We start from the raw sequence: 25,886 nt of genomic DNA, 5'->3' as shown, positions 1-25,886 counted from the left end.
GGGGAACAAAAAGGTACCACCATTTCGGCACTCAAGTTGGGGTGCGTTCAATATGCGAGTAAATATGGTATGTTTAGGAGAGAAAAGTCGGAAAGGTCGACCGTACCACCCTGCCCCACTCAGTTGACTTTCTCATAACACCGCAATTTACTTATAAGAAGATCCTACCTTTTTCTGTGTGATCCGTAGAAAGCAGGTTTGATCTGCGGTTTTCCCCACCTGAGGAGCTGCATGTTGCCTCAGACACTTGCATCGGTTTGGGCTCACCATTGTCAAGCATAGCTCCTACTCCTTGGCTATGGTTTAAAACGTGGTTCGACACACCGGATGAACTGGATGTTGTCTTCCTTTCACACAGTTGTGCTTTCGTTATGAACAGTTGTATTGCACGAGCTGCAGCTTCGTTAGGTGAAAGCGGTTGTAGTCGTCTGCTTGATGCACAGTTTTCATTTGTGCAGTTTGGCATTCCACATCCATCTGTCAGCTGGTAGTAGTAACGCTCTATAAGCGCCTTCACAGCAAGCTTTCTGCAGGAAAACAAGGCACTGTGTTACTTACATATTTTGGTAAAAAAACTTTCTAGACCTCGTTGACGTTATTTGTTCGAAATATTGCAGTTATGTAATTTCTCCATGCACAATACACTACGAAATCTACGGGAATTACTAGTGCTGCTGAGGCTATTAGTCTTTGCTCTCGCTTGGGACATCAATCATGACGTTTTGTGAACCTTCGTACAAATGTGGTAAACGCTGAACTGAAACAGAAATTTAGGCATGTCATAAAACGTGAACCAATTACCGCATAGGCGTTATAATTTCAGTGCAATTACTACCTATCCCACCTCTTCGCAGTCACTAAGATGACCAAACCAATTTGTGCCCACCAGCAACGCGGCAGGCATCTGCGCGCATTCATAACTTGGATGAGCTACCAAGCTTCATATGTCACACAGCTGTAGTAGTAGTCGGCATCCTACACCTACAGAGTATCAGATTGCGCTGGCAAGGTTCAAGTGGACGCGGCAACAGAATTAAACACGTGTGTGTTATTAACCTATATCGTTGGGGATGAAACTGTCATTATTTTTAACAGGACGACAACATTCGCACTTCTGCTCGCAGTGGAAGTGTTGCAATTAAGCCTATATGTTACATACCTTGTTGCTTCTGGCCCATCAGAAGCTTGGCCTTGTTCTCCAGGATTCATAGATCCGTCCTTAGCCTTGGGGTAGCTTCTCAACGCATTCAGTTCCTCTAAACGTGACACGAAAGTTCGTACATCAGTCCGCTCAAAACAGTTTCAGCTAAAAACACATAAGCCCTGTTGCTGTAGCTGAAGTTTCGTATTCCATTGATCCGCTTTCGTCGATTGTCCGATTGCAGTACTCTTATTAATTTTACTCTTACACGTTTACCTAATTACAACGATCAATATTTACTTATCTTTGTAAGTAGCAGTGCGTATACTTTGCGACGCTTTGGAAAGCAGCACTGCCAACAGCTCTTTTTTTAAATTTGAGCACACTGTGGCGCCATCTAAATATTTTTAGCGGGCGTGAACAGTTCTATAAATAGGAACAATCTTTATACCTTTGTTGACTTTTCTGACAAGCGTGTTTGCATTCGCAGCAGTGTTTGTATCGCTTATGGGGAGATAGCGGAGGAGCGACTCCACGTACGAATTGGGTAAGTGCATTTAATGTTTTCCGAGTGAACTTTCTTTCGTGGCTAGTGTACGCCAACTATTTGCATGATGGTCAGCACGAGTCCAAACAGCAGTGCAAGCATTGTGTGCGCGATCAGTGCAGCCTTTGGCGTATTTCCAAATTGCTCTTTCGTAAACAAAGCAGGAACGAGGGAAGGACCTTCTGACGGAGTCTGACTTTTTTGTCAATTCAAGTAAGGAATATATTGTGAAGCACAATTACCTTGGAAGTTACCGCCCCACAAATCTATCCCCATGCATGTGGCTAGTAACACCTGCAAGATGCAACAAAAGTATATGTTATCAGGTGCAAGCACCACTCCATTTTGTTTACCATTCCACGGTGCTGCGCACGTGTATTGTTCAATTTGCTGTCTCCCAATACTCGCCAGAGCCAGTCGATTTTGGTGCTGCTTCTCGTGATGATCGATCACAACAACAACACAGGCGATACTCTACCCCATTGCCCCCGTGAAATTCTGTGAAATTATAATGATGAACCTCGCAGGCTCACACTAAGGACCGATGCACTACATAGTCGTGCTTTAAGGGCAGAGTATTGGTTGGTTGGATTTGACCGTGGACCAAGTACTTTCGTCACAGTGAGAAGGCGGGTTTCTATCTGACTTAGAGACACTGGGAGTTTGGTCCTGATCACTTTTCTCTACTGTTACGTTTTTCGAACAGCTGGCATTGACACTTTATTATGATGTTGCACAGCATGTAGCAGTCATACCACATCGACTTGCTCTAATCCCCACAGTAGCTGATAAGTTTGTAAAATCCTTCCAGCTTGCATAGCAATATAGATCAAAACAGTATACGTAGTAGTAGTAGGCCCGAGTAAAGGATTGTACATTATGGCTTTTGGAGTATATATTTTAATGCAGTGGCTAGCAGCAACGTTAGCTGATTTTGCCATTCCTTAAAGGCACGAAACACGAAATCCTTTCACTTAAATAAGCAGAGCAAATTGGCTCAAATCACTGGGCCCTTCCATTTGCCCCTTTTTAAAGTTGCTCATTTTGAGTTTTAGTTCATTCTGAGCGGCATAAACTATGAAAGCGGTCATGAAAGAACTGATGTTCTGAGGCTGGAACAACATAGAAGGGCAATCCAGAAGATGTGGGTTCGAGTCCTACAGCTGGCGAACCTTTTCAATGACTTGCATCTTTCATCATCTTTCATGAAAGCGGTGGCAGGCGTAGTTTCCTCACAGCATTTACCTTTGGGGTGGATCCACTTCTACAGCCCCTGAAGGCTCCTGATGTAGCCACCGTGGATGTAACACATTTTGTAATGCAACTGTGCACGTGTGGATGTTTGAATGGTTTACGTAGTTTGAGAATGACGGCTGCTGTTTTATGGCTGCCACAAGCCCAGCCATTTTCCTCGTCATATCCTGGATATCCTTCAGAATTTCGCCAATATACAGTCAACCCCCGTTTTATGATCTGTGAATTTCTTCGCTTTATGAACAGTTTGCTGAAAAGCCAAATGTATTCTTCTACAACAAGGTGAGATGTTGGACATGTTGGAACATACTTGTAGTAGAGTAGCGCAGAAAAAACACAGATACTGAAGAAAACAAACTAGTGCTTTCTTTCAACACTTTGCAAAGAGATACATAAAACATATTGGGCCACACAGAACTCACAAGAACCTAACCGTCACATTTCGTTCCGCCAGAGAAATTCTATCTCCTTTCCTGGTAGGTTGATCGACAGTGTCACCACGCATTCACCTCCCAAATTATCAATTATGTTTGCCTCGACTATCTCTCGTGTCAATCAGCAAAAAGACTGACACGCGCATGGTGTCTGAAAACCAAGGTACACACCCACATGACTTGCAGTGGAGTGCCAACCATCCTTCCCTTTTGTTGTCAACATTATGTGAATGGTCTTTTAGTCTTTCATTGAAGCAGCACCCCGTCTGACCGACATAATACTTCCCGCACGACAGAGGTATCTTATACATAGGGTTCCGGGTTTTCGGATTTATCTGAAAAATGTACTCCGGTACAATTTTAAGTAATTGGGATTAATCCAAAAAAACTCCGCTTGGCAGATGTTTTCCCTGATAACCGGGTTATTGTTATTGGCCTCCTTTTGTGTCCTGGGTTTCTTCTAACCTTGGATAGCGGCCCCACAGCAACATAATAATGCTTTCCATGACCTACCGTTTTCTTCGGCGGTCATCTCGACCACTTAAGGATTCACCGCCCGGGTTTTCCGGCAGTCTGTTTCTCGATTTCTTTCTCCGACATGTTATCTAAGCACTAGAATAAGCATCGAACAGGGGTCATACGGAGTGGTCTCTTTGAAAGGGCAACTAGTTGCAGACGACAATATGGGACGCAAGCGAAAGCTGCCCTGCGACTACGTCAAGGAGTACCCTGATTTCGAGGAGTTCACATCGTCCCGCGATCGCGATGCAGAGGTTGTCATATGTAAGTACTGTCGCATAACAGTGAGCACTGCGCATGGAAAGGGTGCATTTGGAATTGCGGAACACCTCAGCGTACGTCACGTGATATGCATTGTTAAGCTTGTGTCTCTTTAGCGTTGAAGCAATAAATGTGAGAACTACGTTTTCGCTGCGCAACTGTGCGTGCGTCATCAAGTTTTCTCAGAATTTCCGATATTAACTGAGCTGTAAACCATACACTCCGAAAAACTCCACTTTTTGAAACAACAATAAACTCCGAAAAACATCCTCCGGTAACACCCAGAAATAAACTCCGAAAACCCGGAACCCTACTTATACACTACATTTGATGTACACTGTACTGGTGGGCTTCTATGCTTAACAGTACACGCACCGACGACAGCACCATGGCTGACTTCATCCCAGACATTTTTCTTAACTTCTCTGGAGCTGAGATCACATCAACATCCCATCTCTCACATATACGCTTCAATCTACGGGGTATATTATGAATATGGGGGATCACCACTTTCCCTCTTCGTACCCGATCAGCATTACTATCGTGCTAGTACTAAGCACTAGTTTGTGCTCTTCTCTGTCCGTGTTTTTTTCGTGCTACTCTACCAACTGTATTCTTGTAGTCACCTCAGATCTCTTTTAATTCCCTCGTTCTGTGAACGTCTTTTCGAGAAACATTTGCAGCTTATAAATCGAGGTTTGACTGTATTTGTGATACAGTCGACCCGCGTTTATCCGGACTTCGTTTATCCAGACTTCGTTTATCCGGATCCTGTGCTATCCAGACAAAAAGCATGGGGACGGGTTTCTCCCCATGTATTTCGCCCTCGTTTATCCGGACTTCAGCTTCCGGACTCTGTCGAGAATTCCAGGGAACAGAAGTGACTAATACCCAACAGTCGGCTTCAGTTATCCGGCCATTGTCCAGGAATTATACTTGGCCCACACCTAGTCAAGCGAGGTCGAGGACCCTAGTCGTGGCCTCTTTTTTACTGACACAAAGAGGGTGTTGTTAGGAAGAATTTTCTCTCTTTCCGACTTTGCACGTTACACAAAAGTAATCCACTGAGCAGACTGAGAAGGTCCGCAACGAGGACCCCTGCGCTGCAATAACTGATGAGGACATCGTCAGTGTTGTCGCCTTCGATAGTGTTCAAGAACAATCTGTTGATGAAAGCGGGGGTGGACCAGCTGTGACGGTAGAAAATGCGCGGGCGGCACTGAGGACAGCGCTAGTATTTTCCGAGCAACAAAATAATATTTCGCAAGTTAATGCCTTGGCAAAGGTTTGCAACAACTGGATGCGTGTATTAGAATGAAACAGATGACAATGGATAGTTTTCTGTGTAATGGTCAATAAAGATGTCCTTTTAGGATCACGCTGGATTTTTGTGTTTCACTTATCCGGTTCCTCCGCTATCCGGACATTTTCACAGGAAACGAGGCCGTCTGGATAAACGTGGGTCAACTGTATTATGTTGCAGCAATTATTTGTGCTGATACGACAAACACCTAAAAGCTAATAAAGAAAATCGAGTAGCATTATCCGTTTTCTATATCCATAGCTCATTCTTTCATTCTTCCAGCTTAATTTCCGCACAAGATGACACAGACAAGTCGCTTGGATGCTGTGTATCGAAGTGCACTGCTGTCCAAGTATTTCATCAAGGGCTGGGGCAAGCCAGACAACATGAAGAGGTGGGTGCATCTTTCGTGTAACCTAATGTATAATGCACAGATAACTGAATTGGGGCAAAACTTATGCCAGTGAGGCTGCAGATAGACCTCATTGTGCTTTGTATGCTTTCAGTCGTTCCTGTGCAGTCAAGATGAGTGATACTTAGTGGATCACTGTAGTTTCATTTGTTGCGTACTACATTCGGACAGATAAAACATTGTAGTCTGCAACGATAACATGTTCCTCTGGTGCTCATGAGTGAAGAGCATCAGATTTTTGTTATCGGAAATAAATGTTGAACCTCTTCACCCAGATCTGCATTTGAAATGGAATACGTTCCCAAATGTATTCAACTGGGCCAGTTGGTCCATAGTCAAAGGGACAAGGAGCAGCACACTGAAACAGGGACACAGAGAGGCACACAACACAAGCTCTCCTTTTGTGCTTGTGTTGTGTGCTTCTCTTTGGCCCTGCTTCAGTGCACTGGCTTTTTGTCCCTTTTGAATGTATTCCACTTCATACTTCTTGCATTTTCTGGTTTTGCTGGTTTGCACAGAATTTACCTCTGTACACACAAGGTCAGACAATCCAGACCGTCGGTTTGGGGGAGGGCGGTTTCGTTGTCAGACGCACATAGTGGGGGAGAGGAGAGAGGGAATTCCCATGTATAAACTGACTTTTTGACGTTTTGATCCCCTGACGTTTTGATCACCCCTGGATCCACCAACTGAGGTCAGATGATAAACACAGTGGTTTTGAGCCACAACACCAGTTTTAGTATTTCATATCAGACCCAGTTAACTTCACAGCTGTTTCTGCTCATAAGCCAATGTCTACATAACTGGTTGATTTCAAGTGTCATAACATGTAGCTTTCAGTTGTGCCACGTAAGTTCTGGAATCTCGATAGGAAATATGGTTGTGATCCAGCTGTCTGCAATAGTCAGAGGAAGCAGCGCTGGTGGGAAATGTTATTGATACCTCTTTATGTAATCAACATTGAGTTAGTACGTGGGTGTATGTTGTTGCTTTGCTTACCCAAACACACCAGTTGCTTTTCACTCCTAATTTTAAGGTTTTAGTTTCTGGCACTTGTGGGAAGCCTTTGTCGATGGCCTCAGTATAGCCCAAGACTTTTAATTTGGTTAACTGTAGGTGCATGTTCCACTTGGTGTTGTGTCCTGCCTTCAAACTCCTTCCTAGGTGGCACTCTATTGTACTGCCATAAGTGCTAATGTTCCTCTTTCCCCTTATCCTTGGTGAGGTATGTAGTGCACTATGACATGTAAAGACATGCCATTCTGTCTTGCTCATACAGGCTGTTTGATTTCAAGAAACGCATGACTTCTCGTGAAACATGCAGTCAGTTGGTGCCTTCAGATTACCCTGTCTCAATTGACAAGGTAAGGAGACCTCTGTAAGTGAGTAAAGGAGCATACAACTCCCACAAAGAAGCCATCGAGTCATTCCACATGAAGCGATCCTGTCGCGTGGCTTGACCACCACAGGTCTTATAAAAATTTTCAACTGGTTGACACAGTAGAGAAACCAATGCTCACAAAATATTTTTGCCGAATTCGGAGACATTTTCACGTTAGGTGGCACTAAATGTCTGGGGTTCACCAAGAAGTTGGGTGCCTTCGAAGGCTTCACCTCGGAAAATGGCTAAAGATATTTTAGGTCCTTACCTTTTATGGACCTAGGAATCATGTTATTACTATGTGTTTACTACTTCTTCCTTTTTTCTTTTTTTGAGTCATTGCCTGCACATAGGGGCATAAAAATTTGGTACATGTGGAGCTGGTCACTTGGTGAACACACCATCATTTTAGCCAGTGATTGATCCAGACTCTCCTCCCTCCCCCCAAACACCCTTCTAATTTTGTCACCAGTGCACCCCCTACAGAGGTACCCTTGCTATTTCAACTGTAACGATATGTTATGACACTATATGTACAGGGTGTCTTTTTTTAGGCGATACAGATTTTTCATAAAAAAAACTATAAGGGCTATAGACATGCTGTTTTCACTTCTATCATCTCTGGGCCAGCCGACGTTCTTGGCCATACGTTGCTCGACCGTCAAATGATTAATTACCTAAAAATCATTAAAAAACTTTTTAATTATAAAAGCTATAAAGTTGTCCCAATGAGAACATCTGTTCCTTTCGGTGACCTGATATCGTAGCTGTTTTCAGAACAAAAATCCGTTAGGTAGATCGTCCGCAAAAAAATTGTGAAGGAACACCATTTTTTTTCTTTATTTTCTTCATTGCGCATCTTCAGAGAAGTTTCTTTCCTTCACCACCAATGTGAGATGGTGAAGGAGCCTCATGCATCGAAGATGCCACCACAGTGCCGCCTCATGCCTCGGAGATGAGCTTTGACTTGCGGAAACAAAGCAAAAACACATGCATCTGGTGACGCTATCGGAACTGCCCTTATCTTGTGTTGCATTTTCTGTTAATCTTTTTCCAGGACGCAAGAGGCGACAGAGTGCTCTTTCACCCTCTCACATTGGGGGCAAAGGAAAGACTGGTCTCAGAAGATGCGCAATGAACAAAATAAGGAATAAAATGGTGTTCCTTCACAAATTCCTGTAATGACATTTTGGTAATGATAGTGGCTGTAATAATGACCCCCACCTGTGCTTGGGATTCCCGATAAACCACTGATTTGAGCACTGACAGAATGCCCGTAGTGTGATGGCCACACCAGTTTTTTTTTTTTTTTTTTTCAGTTTGCAATACAGCTCATTTATCAATTTTTGCATATTTCATAATTTTTTCTTAACTTGTCTTTACATCGAGGGATTTTTTTTTTCCACGTGTGCCAAATTTTGTTCCTATACGCAGGTAGTGGGTCAGAAAAAGAAATAGCAAACATAGATTACAAACAATAGAAAACGTGGACCTCTAGGTCTATGGTATGGTACGAAAGACGCAAAAGATTAGTTTCTTTATACAGAATAAAATCCGTTCCGACGACCCTGATGTTTACAGACATAAAATACCTTTAAGTGTTTAAGATTTCAAAGGCAAACATAAGATGTTTAGTGCTACCTAACAAGAAAATGCCTCCAAAATTTAGCAAAAACATTTTATGAGCAGACTATCCTTGCGTTTGCTGACCAACAGAGAGGGAGGCTCCGCCTCCTGGACGCTGGCCAATAGGAGGACGTGGAAGCCAGGCACTTCCCAAGCCTCTGCTCTCGCCTAAGAGATTGTCACGAATGTGGTCGGGTTCATCACCAACTCCAAGGGGGATGACCTAGTAGGGACAGACCAGTCCGCTCTTAGTTTAAGTTTCCCGGGCTGTGACGCCACGTCGTGCAGGTAATTTGAACCTCGGCGAGAAGGAAATGGGGAGGCTAGCAAAGGGGGGAGTCGACATTTGCAACATTTTACTGAGGAATACAACAAAAGTTAACAATGATATCAGTACTGGTGTGGTACATATCTGTCCGGACTCCTGCGAAGTCTGGTGCTGGGTGCGTCCAGTGGAACTGTCGACGATGATGGGTCACGACACTCTTGTGCTGGTGGTTTCTTTGATGTCTGGAAACGTCCACAGTCGCACACGGCTCCAGTGCGATGTTCTCACTCAGTCCATCGCATCGCAGAGTTCTCGCACACAAAGTCCGGAGTCGGCACCACGGCCTCAGCCGTCCTCACTTCACGGCCACACCTTGCCAACTACCCTCTCAATCCCACTACGCTCCCAGAGGTCTTTTCATTTCTTTCTCCCTCTTTGTTTTTAACACTTGTTCTATGTGTGGCACTTTAATGTCTACAGGCTCCTTATTGCGTTCCTTGGGGGAGGAAGACATAGTGCGCGAAGATCGGTTTCCTATTACGCACACCGGGATACACACAAGCACAACATGCTTTAGACAATCCCACAGTCGGCCCAAGTCCACCTGAGTTATTGATCCTGACAGCCGTAAGCTCGAGACCCTGGGTCACTTGTAAAAAGACCTCTATAAACAGTCCCCACACACATACACTTTTTGCCAAACATTTCGGGGGATCCAGTGTACGGTCTGTTGCCCTATTTTTTCTTTGTTTTTTCCTGGAGTGAGATGGCAGTAGATTATGACAGAGATGGCGCAGCATTACGGTTGTTTAGTGTGTTGCAAGTTTTCTGCTGTGGCGCACCAATCTAACCAACTGCTTCGCCGTCCGTGAACCAGCAGCTGCCACTGTTTTGCCTGCCGCAAGGCTTCGGCCATGGCGAACCAATCTAACCCACGGCTTCGCTGTTCGTTAACCGGGGTACGCGACTCCCGCTTGGCCTTGCTCCCATGTGGATGGACGGCGAAGCCGTAGGTTAAATTGGTGCGCCATGGAAGAAGCCTTGCTGCAGGCGAAATAATGGTAGCTACACTCGTGTCTATGCCTCGTTTAGCAGCTTGTTAGATTGGTGCGCCATGGCAGAAGCCTTGCGACACACGAAACAATGGTAACGCTGCTCCATCTCTTAGGCGAGAGCAGAGACTTGGGGAGTGCCTGCCCTCCACGTCCCCCTATTGGCCGACATCCAGGAGGCGGAGTCTCCCTCGCTCTTGGACAGCAAATGCTAGGATAGTCCCTCATTGGATCGCTTCATGTGGGGTTACCCACCATTCAAGTTTCTAGGTGTTAAATAGGCTCTGAATAAGACTGATGCTGGAAAGATCAGATGATGAAGTGCAAGATATGAGAAAGAGGACTTGGGAGCATCCCCCATAGCAAAATATGCAGCAACCTTTCCACTGAAATAAGGCAAAGTCTCCATTTCAAGTATATATGATGCAGTTGTGGCAGTTTAATACCCCCGTCAGATGTGCACATTTAAGGGAGCACTGAGGTGGCCACCAAAATTTGTTGTTTTTCACTCTGGCGTGTTCTGCAATGAATAAAATGAGCTTCTGCGAAAGAACCACGCTTGCTGGTGACCTGCAGAGCTTGCGCGAGGCGTCTGTTCGGCACACCTTTACAAAAAAATCCTCCACTCATTAAAAGAGCTTATCGGAGCACGAGGGAATGTCGTGATGTGACATGATGTGACATAGAGTGGTACAGCTCAAGCAGGTATACACAGTGCATGAGCTGAGAAGAAGGAAACGAAGAAAAAAAGCCACAAAGGCTTCCCTGCGTCACTCGAGGATCGAGGGCAAAAATATTTTGCATGGTAGTTCCTGATGGACAGCTTCACGAATAGGAGAGGGTTTCGAGCCACGTCAAATGTCACCTCATTGCTCTTTTGAGGCCTTAAAATGATAATGTCATAAATAGACCTCACCCTGTTTGTAAACAAATGACATCATAGTGTTGGACAGCGCCACCAGTTTGGTAGAGTTGAACTATGCTCGAAGCTAGGGGCGAACGAGGTCGCGCCTGAAAGCCACGGTCTTGAGGGGATTACGAGGGTCCCTGAAAGGGACGTGACCTTCGGTCCTACGTTTCTGTCAACAGGAGGCAGCGAACAAGTGCCCCTTTCATGGAACCCAGCCCTCCCCTTCCGACTTGTTTCGGTTTCAGTCTGTCTATCAACGCCATGATGACGTTTCTGGGGTAGAGGTTTATAAGAACTGAGGTTGAGGTCATGCCACATAAAAACACTAAGGCCTTCGGGGAAAAACGGTGATGCAAAGGGAACAGTGTCCCAAAACTCTAACTCCAAACTGCCCAGTCTCAAACGCAGAAGGCAACAGGATACTCCTGACAGCAGACGCAACCATGTAGACTTGTTATCTCGCCGGCAAAACTGAACTTCGCTCCACACTGTTCAGTGGTCAGTTCCAAATTTTAACATGTGGGAAGGAAAAGCTTCATGGATGGAAGCGGCGGCTAGATCGTTTAAGTATGTGCCTGAAGGAAATGTCAGGAATCGCAGACACCAAAACACTATCAATGGCCCTGTTGACCAGCAGATGCACAATGTACAGTGGTATCTGTTTAAATGGAACATGAAGGGACTGGGAAAGTCTGTTCCGTATCCTGAGTCGCCTTTGATTCCAAGTTGCAGAACGAATTATTCCGCCTTTGCATGAATGATTTGTCTGTTGATTGAGACATTCTGACTGCGGGCCTGCCTCATCCACACTACCAAGTATTTTTCAAGTTCCTCGTGGTCGCCGAGTCAGTCTTCTTCTTTGGTGTCCAAAACGTGAAGCACTAAAGGCATCGCGCAGCTTGTCCTTTTATTTTTCGAGAAGCATTCTTGTTAGCGTTCTTTTCGCTATTCCATGTTTCGTTGCAAGAGTTGTTTTAGTGTAGCAGCCATTCTCGAAATTGTTTATAATTTCAATCTTCCTTTGAAGAGGAAAGGCAAGATGTATACGCTTCTCTGATGCCACACTTCTCTGAAATGACGTTAAGCCCTTAACAGCTGGCTTTAAACTGAAGGCTTTAAATAGTGCCGTCTGACTGGAGTATCAAAGGCTTTACTGTCCTGCCAATCAGCCCTAAGGGCTGATGACCTTCAGCGATTCCATATAGTGTGTGTTTAGACGTTACTGTCTTTCACACACATTTTACAGTTAGTCTCTCTTGTTCTTGACAGGTCGAAGAACATTCGTCGTATAGGATCCTTGAAGGCCACATGACCAGCCCCTTTGTACAATACTTGCCCGAAGTTGTGCCAAAGGAATCCCACAAAGCCTGGTATGTGCCACCTGCACTTCTCGAGCAAAGTTGTTTTGTGCGGACACGTTATGGATGAGCTCAGTCAACATTTTGTCACAGTATGTTCGTCTCAAAATGGCATGACATGTTTTCGATATAAAATTCTGCTACTTTGAAATTGCAAAGGAATCGAAACTTGCTATTCTTCTGCGCTGATTGGCTATAAACCTGGGCAATTTGCACAGCATTATGCGCAGCACTACTGAACTGAGTCAAGACTGGTAGCTGAAATTAACAGCCAAAGAGCTAAACGAGGCATTTAAAAAATGGTCTGAGACAACACTGTTTGGCCTTGTACAGCTGTGCAGCTTATCAGCTGCAACTTTACTTTTTGGCAGTAGTGGAAATAGGGCATGTACTGATGAGCTACAAACATGAGGCACACTCTTAGGAATGTGACTTAGGGAGACATTTCCTGAACAATTGTGACATTTGGCCAGTCTCTTGCTTATATTATTCAAAAGCAGCTGATCATCAGAAGGGAGGAATAGTGATGTACCCACAGGCTGCTCACTACTGTATTTGCTCGAATCTTTAGAAGCTCCACTGTCCGCCAAACAAATCTCTGTTTCTAGCTGGGTGTCTCTTCTGCACTGCTTTTAATTGTGTTACATCATTGAAGGTACCAGGAATCGGAACCGGTATTTTTTTCTGTCCAGTTCGGGTTCGGGTTCAGGCATATTGGTATGGTTGGGTTTATCTCCGCTGAACCGAAATTATCAGCTTGAACCGGTTCAGGGAAAAACGAAAAAAAAAAAGCGTCATGGTCGGCACACTTACAGGGATTGGAAGTGTTACTTTTTTCGGTCCTGGTTTAACCGGTTCATCGGCAGTAATTTTGCTACATGAAAGTGAGCTTACCCTAACCGCACACAGTCGTAAGAGAAGGGTGTGAGATAACCGTTTCAGGAAGCGTCTACTGCTGCCTCGCCACGACCACTTGCTTCACGAGACGAGGCGTTCTTAGGGAAACGCACGAAGTTTTGCATAGTTTCGGTTTCACTCCCTGCCACTTTCTTGAACTAGATGGTTAGGGCATCCGCAGGGAGTAGCAGGACTCTGATATTTTATTGTATTGCACTCCTGTGGTCGTCTGCTAAAAATGAAAATGAAATGCTGGAAGACCTTTGGCAGAACCCGGTTAGGTCCCTCATTTGTTCCGGCAAAAAGTGGTGACACAGTCACAAACTTTTACTCTCATCTGGCATCGTACAACAAATATAGAAACTAAAAAAGAAAAAAAAAAGGTCGGTCGATAGTACAGTGGGTATTTCACCTCTGAACTGATTCCAGAACCGGTAACCATATCAAATTTTTTTGGTTCAGTTCCGGTTGGGTTCAGGACAAGCAAAAAAAATTGTTTGGGTTCGGTTCGGGTTTGGTGGAAAGTAACGTTTTTTTTCCGGTTTGGGTTTAGTTACGGTTCCGACCCCTGGAAGATACCAATGGTGCCTCTGAAAGCATCTGTAAATAATGTAATGAAACATGGTGCAGGTTTCAAGTCTTGCTACCCCGCCATTGGGTGACTGAACCACTGAGGCCAGTATGTATCCACTTAGCCGGTACAGGCGATCACGTGAGTAAAATCATGCAGCATCCATTGATAGAAAGCGACAGCTGTGAAATGTCATGCTCACAAGAAGAATGAGAAACTACCTCACGGGCACGGTTACATGGCAGAACATGCGGACAAAATCTGTATTGTGATCGCCTGGCAATGTGAAAAATCTCAATATGCCTCAAGATATCTGCAAGCCAGTTTTCCCTTACATCCCATCACTGTCCGCACTGCAACGAAGTTGCAATTCCAAGTTCCAATTGTCCCTTTCACGAAGACAATTTTTATGTAACCTGTGCTCCAATTTGGAGATGATCACAGAACATGGGATAGGAGAACCCTAGGTGCTGGACGTTTTTCTTGTAGACCTGTGACACGTCTGAAAAGGCCTCAAAAGACCTCGAAATGCCCTCATGTCGAGTGGAGTCACTGAATCAGGAACACTATTCAGTGACTCCAATGTCAAGATGCCTCTAGGGCCTAGGCAAGTATGGAGTTCATCCATATTGCACGGATGTGTCATGCATTGTTTTGTGAAAGAAAGCTGCAGAGTGAATTTATGTCGAAAGAGCCTTCCTCTTTACGGGGCCTAGTAACCAGCAATGTGAGCCAATATCAACATGAAAGGCAGCAAACCCTGTCAACTTGTCATTCGAACACTGCTTTTCTTGCTGAGTTATTGGTTACTTGTCCGTAGACTTGTTTCTTTTTCTTTTTTTTCCCACAGACTAGATTTCAAGTAGTTGACGTTGGCAACATGTCGATGAGCTTGGGGGAAGAACAAAAGACAAAACATAAAAACGTGTGTGTTTTGTCTTTTGTCCTTCCCCTAAGCTCAGGGACATGTTGTCAACGTCAAGTATACATCAGCTCGCTTGCATTTTACTTCTATGTTGAAGATAATATTTAAGCTCCGTCCCGAAACCTTTGGAGCTAAGCAGCAACAAACATATGGCTGGCATTTAAATTCATTCCGTAGTGTGGGAAACCGACTGAACCAATATTTCAAGATATCTGGCATATCAAGGCATCTGAAATGGCAAAATTGGATATTAAGGGGACTTAAAGATGTAAATCAGGGCCCCCTTGCATGAACAGCGAGGGGATTCCTTAGTGGTGTCCTCGGTAGCTTCGGTAGTCTTCAGGCACGCACTGCTGTCCTCGGTCCTTCTAGTGCATAAAGGCATTGCGTAAGTGCATTGCCAAGGCTACTGAGGAATTTCCTCAACGTCTGCACACCATTTGCGACAGCAGAATTCAATTGACACCACCCCACACAGACAGCTTTATTAGCTGACTGCAGGCTAATTTGTGACAAAGGTTTTAGAGGCTTGTCAAAATCTACAGGAAACAACATGTCCACTGCCACTATAAAAACTACCTGTGTATGTGCACACATATAGTGAGGATGTGTAACACAGTATTGGAAGACAGAGAATAGTACACCTTTCTTCGCCTCACTGTGGGTTGCCTGTTTGTGTGTATGTGCTAGCAGCAGTCCTCTCGTTAAGATGATAAAAAAAAACACTGCATGTGTGATTGCATTTCTTCTTTCTCTGTTCACAATAGCATTTTTGGAGAAGAAGGACGCTAACTTGTAGGCCATTGCTCAAGGAATGTGGGATTGGTTCTATCATCCTCGAGAACCCTTTTTATATCCTTTTGATGCTGCGTACGTATAGTACTTCTCAGGAGTATGTGTGCACCAATCTAGTGTGATGTCTTTCAAAAATGGTTAAAAATTGGGCTGTTCGGTATTTCATACTTTAAAAGCGATAAAAATCCCCGTGCCGGGAAACAAATAAAATCTTTGTTCTAACAGGAGGGACTCCTGTCCTGTGCTTTTGAAAAAGATAAAGGCACTAGGCAGGTTTGAGGGTGATAGGTAACCTTGTGGAAGAGGGCATTGCTGGCCCAGGATATTTAAGAAGCACTTTTGTCAATAAAAATCCTTGTTTGTCAATCTGCGCTGTGTATTGTGTCATCCGTTTATTTGTTTCCCGGCACGAGGGTTTTTATTGCTTTTAAGGTATGTATGTCTTTCAGTTACACATCAAAGCAGTTTCCTTAACATGTGAAAAATGGCCTAAGAAAACCGAAAGACCAGGTGTAAGTATGATTTTAGCACAGTAAACGTGTGAGTGTATAAAAACAACTTTATTTTGATGATGGGGTTTTTCATTGGCAGGGTTACAGAGTAGAGCGTACAAAAAGAAGCAGAAACAGTACACTAAATTTCATTTTTGATGCGTCTTTGTCACAATCTACTAGGAGAAAGACATGAAAATGGAAACAATATTGTAATAAAATTGGAGTGCATAACAGTGATGGAAACAAACAAATTTCTTGTCTGCAACTTTACCAGTTGAGTGACAGAAGGGTGCAGTGACGTAGAACCAAAAAAGTCAGATGCTTGAGGTATGGGCACAGATAACAGCAAGCCCGGTTTGCGACTGCATTTTCGGTTTTACAATGATTACAGGATCAGCAGATTATGTTTAAGTGATGTACGATGCTTGAGGATATCTAAGCATTCATTCTGAATTTTTTTTATGTCTTGTTTCACTACAGTCGATCAAATCTACACTGTGTATCTGATATCTTTGTGATGGGAGGCTGCCTAGTCTTAGAGTCCCTTGCACTACTTCATTGGTGTGAACGGGAAGGGTTTGGACCTCTCGGCATTACCGGAATTTCCATGGGTGGACATGTGAGTATGACAGTGACCTCAGCATGTTAGTAGTGTGGTACTTCTATTAGTGTCTCAGTAAGCAAAAAAACACACACACACACAAATAAAGCTTCACATAAAAAGTTTCAAATGAAACTTTCTTTGAAATGTGGTTGCCAGCACGTGCTTTCCACGCTTTTTCTAAAGCAAGCTTCTCCTAAAGGATGCATGTGTTAGGTGAAGCCAGCTTGCGGAATGCTGACGCGTATGTTGCCGCCAGAAGTTTTACTGATATATGTTCCCTCCACGTGTTCTGGTCGTTCTTTCCTAAGCCAGCGCGATGTCACACAGCTTCGCGGTTTATTGTAGTGAGGGGATAAAAGGTCAAAACAGAGATAAGATTCCATACCGGGTAATCCCTTTTATCTTATCTCCTTCACCAAGGGAGAGCCATTGCTTGCATTACGCAACATGATGTAGGGAATTCGTGGTGAGGATCCCCCCCTTTTTTCAAAAGAAGGAGCAGCATGCGCCCCGTCACGCGAGAGCGTCACGGGGGAACAACCTCTGTTGCGCACGAAAGCAGGAGTGTGCAAATTATGCGAGTTTTTAGTTTCACAACTTTTTTGGTGAAAAAGTGGAGGTGCGCAAATTACGGGAGTAAATACGGTAGTTGGGGTCACACTTGTAGCAGTTGCCCGTTGACATGTCCCGTAACTACGTATGTGAATACTTTCATAGCCCATCCAAGGTCATTTTGTTGTGTGCAGCACTGCATAGATTTGGGTTTCAAGATAATTTTCCCAGGCAAGGTTTGATGTGTACAGTGCTACAGGAATCACTGTCAACTTGCAAGGTGTGGAAATAGGATCAGCGGCATGAAAATGCTCAGTACCTGTCCGATAATTGCATAATATGTTGCAATTTTATTGTTTAAGTTAGAAACAGCACATCTAGCTAAATTAAGTATAGTATCTGCTCAATTCTATCGCCTTGCGACGTCCACTGTGACACCCTGACGGAGACGGAGGGAGTTGAATGGGGCTCTGCAAGCGGTCAGTCGTCCATGTGGACCCATGGTTTGATCAGAGAGGCCTTGAGGAAATCCAGACTACAATAAGGAGTAGACCAAAAGTACATGATTGAATAATCACTTGGGAAGTTTCAGGTTACCAACTTTTGTATACCTATAGCCCCTAGACGTCTATTTAATAAACACTTCCTTTATTTTTGGTGGCTGTATTACTGCTACTCTATATGTTACCTTGCCTTGCCTTATTTACATGCTGCATATAAATGCTCTTCTATAGATGGCGTCACTGGCAGGGGCAAACTGGCACAAGCCTCTGGGCATCATTCCATGCCTCAGCTGGACGACGGCCTCCTGTGTATTTACGCAGGCAAGGATGAGGTTTCTTAAGTTGTTCTTACTTAATAAGTAAACAGGTTTAGAATGAATCAGCTTTTCTTCGTTAACAGGGTGTAATGAGTGGTGCCATCCCGTGGGATCTTCTTCAGAGTCAATACTTCTCGGATCATGTTTTCAGGGAAGAGATTGAGCAGATTATCCATTCACCTGAAAGGGTAACCACTTGTTTGACGTATCTTTTAATTCAGAGTGATGTATCAGGTCGTTAGGAAAGTTCGTAAGGCTTCTAAAGACAAATCTCTAGCAATGTTTTTGTTACATTTCATTTTTTTGTTCTTTTGTTCTTCGGTCTTTATTTCCCTGCTTTTTACCGGCTCAAATACAATCACTTGATTCTCCAGAACTAGTATCCCTATGTGAACTTCAGTTGCAGGTATAAGTTATTTCCTGTTGAATATAATTAAACTTGTTTTGGCAGCCCCCTGAATTGACAGATGATGGCAAAGAGGTGGAACAATGTTGGTTTGTGATTATGGCTTGTGCAACACAAACACAACCTAACAGTTTTTTTACTTTGGTGCAATAGACCTTTTTAAAAATGCAAGTGCCACCTGTGGCACGCAAGGGCTCATGGGAACTTAGAGCGCCTTAGAGCATCACGCGAAGGCCAGAGGCGGAGGTAGAAGAAGAACAACTACATTTCCGGTGTGCGCAGCAGCAGCGTCAGCTGGGGTAAACCATAACCGAAGCAGACGATGGAGCAGTCTCTCTTAAAGTTCCCATGCTGCTTTGCGCCGCCCGCTTGGTGGTGCGCGCATCTTTTTAAAATCGTCTATCCTGTACAGATTTCAGCTTATAATTAATCCATGAACCGCAACAGTCGAAGTTCACTGCTGGTTGTTACAAATGTACATTCAACACCATGATAGGCTGTAACACTTGGTCTTCCTCATCCTCACCTACTAAGTAGTTCTGTTCTTAGTAGTGCTACTCATAAAGAGCCAGCATGGGAACTGCTGAAATATCCCCTGTTTGTTGCAATTCCTGTTGTATTGGGCAAGCTGACGAAAAGGAGGAGTGTAAGTCATTACTGAGGGAAAGGCTTTTATATGTTGAGCTGTCCGAATATTCGAAACTACGAATTTCAGTCGAACAGTTGATGCTATTCAAACAATATTCGAAGGCGATGTTGAGTATTCGCAGTTTTCGAAGATTTCTGAAACAAAGTGTAGCAGCTTCGTCGGCACACTTTCACATCAGCATTGCGGACGTAGCCGAGGCATCTGCAAACATTTGCATTTTGTGAAATCTGTTGTCTCACGTTCATCTTCACGGACAGTAACGAAAATTTTGAAATGGTTTTGGACTATCAGAATGAAAAAATCGATTACATAAAACAGAGGAGCTGCATTCTGAAAAACAGATGGAAGCCTCTACATTGCTTAAACAAATAGAGCAGATAAACGGGTTGTGTGGATTCAGAGGAGCCGCGTATGCTATCAAACTTACTGTAGTTTATAGTACTGTGTCAGTTATACAGCTTTTGACTATAAGATAGTCAAAAGATATATTTAATTTGTTATACAGTTGAACATCTATATAACGAATTTGTAAATGCTGGCTCTCTGTTTCGTTAAATTGAGATATTCGTTAAATGGAACGCGCCAAGTAAAACAAAGATGGCCGCCGCACTACCAGTGTCGTGCGTACCGCAAAACGTCATTTGTCATAAAACAGGTACAAAGGTAAGAAGGCCACAAAATATCAAGCTTTATTCATTACATAACGCTAGGTAACGCATAATTTCTGCACAATATCGCTCTGAGCGTTCATAACCTTCATAACTCCGGATGGACCTCGACTGCTTCCTCCTGCGTGCCCGCGTATTGACGTTTCTTGGTTGGTTCACTTGCACTCGTGATGTCCAGAAAGAACAATGGTACACCGCCGTTGAATATTGAAAAAAAAAACGAGAAATGGGTACATGTCATGTAGACGTCTGCGCCGATGGAACCTTGAACGACAGCGGCATCATGCCCATTTTACCACCGTCAGCATCAGGGCGCAAACAAAAACAAGTAATGAAAAAGCAAAAACCGCAACGTACTGTTGTCGTCATCAACACAAGCGAATTAGACTTTGCGAGATGTCAGCAATGAGTGTTTTCTTGTCTGAAAACAGGTGCGAAGAGACCCTTGCGCCAGTTTCCAAACAGCGGCGGTGTACCGAAAATTACCAGCGGCGGCAGCGACGCACATGTCTGCACGCTCATGCCTACAGTACGTGACAACTGAAGTAACTAATGAAAACTTGCGTAAGGACAATGGAGAGGGAAGGTTTCTCCTCCTTTTCTTTGTGGTGAAGGGGAAAGACACGCGCAGAAGAGCCCAGAGTCTTCGTTAAATAGAGGTGACCAAACGAACGTATCTCGTTAAATCGAGCGCAAAAATACATTAGCGTCTATGGGGACGCGTTCGTGCAACGGAAATTTTTCGTTAAACGGAGGATTTCGTTAAATCGATGTTCGTTATTGAGAGGTTCAACTGTATAGATTTGTAATGCTTGAAGCATTCTGCTACTTTCAGGAATCTTTGTACGGGTAATTTTACGCACCCAGTGGACGTCTTGACTGTTATCACTCGGCAGAACTGTAAAAATGAACCACTTGGAAAAAGTAAAAATTGTCCACGTTCTTCACAAAGCCACAGTTTATTAACAATGCGACATTCCAAAAATGTCACAACGGTCCACCCATCTTACATCATAAAAGAACACTATGCCAAAAACCATACAGTGCAGCAATCTTTTGTGTTTTCATGTCATCGTGGTACATACAGCAGGTAGAATCGAGCAAAAGATCAAGTTCGTGACTACATGGCATAACAGCTATGCTCTGTACTGAAAAACTGAGAACAGTCCACACTAGCCACTAGCAGCACCTTTCAAATGATGCCACTATCTTCGAGAGCATGCATAAATGAATGACGCAGTATTGGTACAAAGACGCCCAGTTTGGAACGGGGTAGTAGGACCATAGCCTTAGGCTGATGCAGTAGAAGATTTTACACTAATATCCAAACTGCTAGATTTCACATCTGTCTCTGTCACATGTGTCTGGTTAGCTGCGTAGATTTAGCTGCGTACATTTGACGAAGTGTTCGCAGTTTTACACGGACTACCCTCATTTTCATTTTTATCTATGCTTTCTGCTTCTGTACCACCAAGGAATCAGTATTGTAAGGTTGATTATGTTTTCTTTCTTCACATCCTGGCAGAATGCAGCTTTCAGCGCCGGGCAACATTTTGCCCGTAACTATCCAGCAAGCATGGAAAACTACAAAAAGCTGTCATCGGAAATCGAGAGCGAATCTCCTCAGCTGCAAGAGGTTCGACGAAACTCTATTCTTGCATCGCTGGAATTTCCATCACGGCAGGTGCAGCAAATGGAAGCTCTGAACTTCATGAGAGGGATTATGGACGAATGCACGCACTTGGAAAACTTTGCCCGCCCCATTGACACATCTCTGGCCGTGTGTGTAGCAGCGATAAGGGATGCCTATGTACTGCGCGAGGGTCTCAAATCACTGCTTGAGATCTGGCCTGGCTGTGAAGTACGTTATGTAGACTGTGGACACGTCATGGCTTTCATCTTCAGTCAGCACATCTTCAGGTAAGACAAAACACAGCTTCTTCGTGTGCTTTAGATTCATGCGAATTCTGGTGGAAAAACGTCCAGTATGCTAAATTCAGGGAAAAGTCTGGCTCTAGTACTCAAACAAACTGTACTGGTTTGGTACAAACTTTGATGTAATTGTGTTTGCTGCCAAACAAGCTAGTGTGCATTCCTACAAACATTTCAGTGAGGGCAATTTGCCAAGTAAAGATCGGGTTTTACCCTAAAGAGGCATCCTTCAATTCAGGGTGCAAATTCAGGGAAGAAACTAGTTAAACCCTAAAACGGCTCTACCTATACAGTGTCGTAACCCGTCATTCAACATCAACTCCAAAACATATCAGTTCACATGATTGGACATAAACATCTTAAGCCATCACCAAACAAAGGCCACCATTTAAAAAAAGCAGTGAATTCGGGCAAGGAGATATTTGTTTCTCAGAACTGTGAAAAACAAAAGTAATTCTGTTTGAACACAATTTTTTGTCATTTTTTGCTTCTGTTTTCTTGGTTACTATACGAGTCTTCTCACTGATGCTCAATGAATATAGTTTTGTTTGTCATCCAAACTCTTGAAATCCCGTATTTACTCGTGTATAACATGCACACTTTTTACTCAAAAGCTTCGTGCCATTGAGGGGTTGCGTTCAACACACGGGGGAAAATTGTACCCCAAAACTTAAGGTGCACTTAACTCCCGTTTTATTCCGAGATATCTGTGGACATCTCCCCGGAATCGAACATCGCGATTCTCCCACATCAAATGGTCTTCTGTTCTATCAAGCGTGGATGAAATACTCATTGGTGTCCGTCGCATCTGTCGTTCATCACTCTCGCACCAGGTGGTCCATCTCGTTTGCTGCTATATGAGCGGCCGTGCGAGCACGATACGTTGGCTGGCGCTACGCAAGACAATCCGGTCATGCTGCTGAAGTCGGGGCGCGTTTAATGCGTAAGGAACAAAAGAGTGCTAGCATTTTGGCACTCAAGTTAGGGTGCGTCCAATGCGCAAGTGCAACCAATATACGAGTAAATACGGTAAATCATAACCGTACTGTTCTTAGGTAAGAACGGGGGAGTAATAAAATGACAGAAAATTTTTAAAATTATATAATTTTTTCATGTCATGTTGTCAGATATGCCAAACCCAATTTGTGTGAGTATTTTAGTAGAATTATTCTTCAAGGAACATATTTCATTTGGTACTAAATATTTTCTCTTGGAAGCACTAAGTGCATTTAGTACTGATGCTCCCATACTCCACCCAGCTGGAGCGCTTCCCAAACCTTTTAATTTTAGTGGAATCTCGATGATACGAATCTCACGGGGTAGCGGAAAGAAATCGTATCAGACGAATTAAACCAAAATAAAAATTGAGGCAAGAAAATACAGTGTCTGTTCATTTTCCGTTACTGTCAGTGGAAGAGGTCGGTCGTAACGCTTTTGTGTCTCCGTTTTTGGCCACTGCTGCCCAAATTCGCGAGCTGATTCAAAAGACCCAGCACGTGCTTTCCATCCGCGAGTCGCGCGACAGTGTTCTAAAGCGAGCTTCTCCTAAAGCACGCAGGCGTTAGGTGAAGCCGACAGGCGGAATGGTGACATGTAATGTCGCCAGAAGTTGTCCTGATGTGTTCCCTCCAGTTGTGTTCTGGTCGCTGTTTTCTGCCAGAGCGATGTCACACAGCTTCGCGGTTTATTGTTGCGAGAGGGGTAAAAAGATCAACACATAGATAAGGTGATAAGGTTCCCCACTGTGCAATCTCTTTAATCTTATCTCCTCCACCACCACCAAAGGGAGAGTCATTGCTTGCATTGCGCAACGTGATTAAGGGAGTTCGTGGTAAGGATGGTGAGGTTCGCCCTCCCTTTTTCGAAAGAAGGAGCAGGAGAAGGAGTCGCGCGCTCTCGCGTCACGGGGAAATGACCTCTGTCGCATCCTAGGCTCGTTCGTATCATCCGTAAAGGCAATATAACGCTTTCGTATCATCCGAACTCGAATACATGGGAAGAATAGGCATTCCAGACGGGACCGGAAAAGAATTCGTATCATCGAAATTCTACTGAGCATTGTTCTGATGAGCAGGTATTGTGCCACATTATGTACTGAAAACTTGCCCTCTTCCAGCTATCAGAATTAGCACGGGGTGAGGATAAAACACTGGGAATTCTTAACACAGAACTACTGTTTTCATTCTCAAAAATATCTTGACCTCTTTATCACACTGGAAAAGTAATTGGAAGCCATGCACATGTGCTGTGGAACAGAACAGAGTCTATGCAACATTTGTAATTGTGTAGGAAGGTGGTTTAATTATTGGGGGGAAGTATGTGGAAGAGGAGTTGGAGAGAGCAGAAAAGCGGCCAATTGATTGTTCTTTTTTTCATCAGCTCTGTGCAGTATTTTTGTGTTTACATATTTCTGGAAGGCAGTGTTGAGAAAGCCTGCATGTCATATGTAGTATATATCTGTGCTTATGTGCTGCCGTGCATGTATGTCAGGGCAGTTTGAAAAATATTTTCAGTACGCTGCAGAGACATTGGAGGATTGCAATTATTGCATGCTGTTTTTGCATTTGTTCCCAGTCTTTCCCAAGGGCACGTCATGTAAAAATGTCCGTGATGCGGATTTCTTTCCAACAGGAAGGCGATTGCAGACTCTCTGGATAAAACCAGCATAAAATATTATGGCCGATCATTATATGAAGAGCAGCAGCCTGCTTTGAACATGGCAATCCCAAAGCAGGACATGGAAATGGCGAAGAAGTCAGAGGCATAGCCTCACCTGTAGCTCTAGTGGAGAATTTTAGCGTTGCCAAAAAGACGTTTGTGCAATACATCTAATGTGATGGCACAATTCATTTTTTAGAAGGTGCTAGAGATGATGCTTGACAAAGATGGGTGTTGTACATAGCTTTCTCTTTTATACATTACTAACCAGAAGTAAGAAAACATTGTTTAAGACAAATAAACAGCCTTCCTATAGTATGAGCAAGAGCTCTGTAATATATGTTGCATTGACAATGTACAGGATTTAATTTCCAGTGTGTACTTTGCAGACATTATACTATGTCCATGCATGTTAGCAGACAATTGTAATTGCAAGTCCAAAAACAAAGTCCAAAGTGTGCCAGCTGCTGCTCCAAAGTAAACAGGAGCAGCCAGCAAACAAGAGGCATGTTTCTTAGCATCGCTTTGGTACTTATGATTATGGCAGTAAACTATGTGCCTTTCAAAAAGGAGATGGTTGCAAGGACATTCTATGACATCTGTAGATCATGGTGTATTGCTGGTTTACACATGTAACTGTAATATTGTATGAAGAGTCCACTTATATAACTTTGTATGTGATGGACAAGTCGCTGAGGACTCGCGTGCATGTAATGTGGACTACCAAGGCCTGCGCTTGAAAATTGCATGCTACCGTGACAATAATTTGGCACTGCCACATCCTTGTATCCTGGCAAGAATTGCTCAAGAAATAGACATATGTACATAGGGTAAATAAAAGAAACACTAAATTAAATCAATTAGGCCGAGAATGGATGCGAAGATGCTTTTGACATGCTGTATGACGTGACTTGCTGGTGATATACCACAGACTGTATATGATCTCGATTTGAAAATAAACATGTCGCTCGAAGTCGTGTCTGTGTTGTTCAAACCTTTTGCATCAGGGAGTTGAACTGAAAATGCTATCAGTTCAGTTTGGGGCAACTACAGCGGTTCAAACTCATTCCGATCTAAGATTCTAAACAGTTCCGTTCATGAACCGGTTCAATGATGTGGACTCGACTCCATCGGAATTTTGCAGTAGGCGAAATTAGCCGTAGTTTGTGTATTGTGCTACAGCATTTTATTATTATTTGTTTGTTATATTTTATATGACGGACTGGGACAGTAGATTGCAATGCTCATAGCGGATTTTTGGGATGACCTACGGTCCCAGTGTGTTGAAACTCCAGCCATGAACTACTCATGTAGTAAGGATGCTGATATAGTGAAGTTTCGTAGTGGCCCAATCACCTTCACTACAGAGAGGTTGTACTGTAGTCACAAAGGTGGTGCTTTTGAGATTGCAGTTCTTCGCCTCACTGGTACATACATCATGACTTGTAC

At 43.7% G+C, this 25,886-nt stretch overlaps 2 protein-coding genes across 3 annotated transcripts in view; one reads left to right on the top strand and one right to left on the bottom strand.

Annotated features, from left to right (window-relative positions):
• Positions 1 to 1,463, bottom strand: part of LOC135394488 (ubiquitin-protein ligase E3A-like) — a 51,568-nt gene extending 50,105 nt beyond the window's left edge. The window contains exons 1-2 of the mRNA XM_064625248.1: positions 1,160 to 1,463; positions 169 to 527 (exon numbers count right to left, since the gene is read on the bottom strand). Of these exons, the coding sequence (XP_064481318.1) occupies positions 169 to 527; positions 1,160 to 1,209 (409 nt within the window). The 5' untranslated portion in view covers positions 1,210 to 1,463. The remainder of the gene's footprint in view (positions 1 to 168; positions 528 to 1,159) is intronic.
• Positions 1,464 to 1,582: 119 nt separating this feature from the next.
• Positions 1,583 to 25,410, top strand: LOC135394487 (protein ABHD18-like). 2 transcript variants are annotated; one of them, XM_064625246.1, is made up of 12 exons: positions 1,583 to 1,688; positions 5,742 to 5,853; positions 7,151 to 7,235; positions 12,378 to 12,478; positions 13,994 to 14,075; positions 15,627 to 15,713; positions 16,141 to 16,166; positions 16,629 to 16,767; positions 18,039 to 18,128; positions 18,208 to 18,312; positions 21,373 to 21,767; positions 24,411 to 25,410. In XM_064625246.1, the coding sequence occupies exons 2-12, from the start codon at positions 5,759 to 5,761 to the stop codon at positions 24,544 to 24,546; spliced, it is 1,341 nt and encodes a 446-aa protein (XP_064481316.1). In that variant the 5' UTR covers positions 1,583 to 1,688; positions 5,742 to 5,758; the 3' UTR covers positions 24,547 to 25,410. The 2 variants fall into 2 exon arrangements, with proteins under 2 accessions (XP_064481316.1, XP_064481317.1); XM_064625247.1 differs by lacking the exons at positions 1,583 to 1,688; positions 7,151 to 7,235 and having other exon boundaries at positions 5,778 to 5,853.
• Positions 25,411 to 25,886: the final 476 nt, after the last annotated feature.

The sequence above is a fragment of the Ornithodoros turicata genome, chromosome 5, assembly GCF_037126465.1.
Source record: "Ornithodoros turicata isolate Travis chromosome 5, ASM3712646v1, whole genome shotgun sequence".
In the NCBI taxonomy this organism is placed as follows: Eukaryota; Metazoa; Arthropoda; class Arachnida; order Ixodida; family Argasidae; genus Ornithodoros; species Ornithodoros turicata.
Note: the sequence above shows the minus strand (reverse complement) of the source record. Positions and strands in the feature narration are given on the sequence as shown.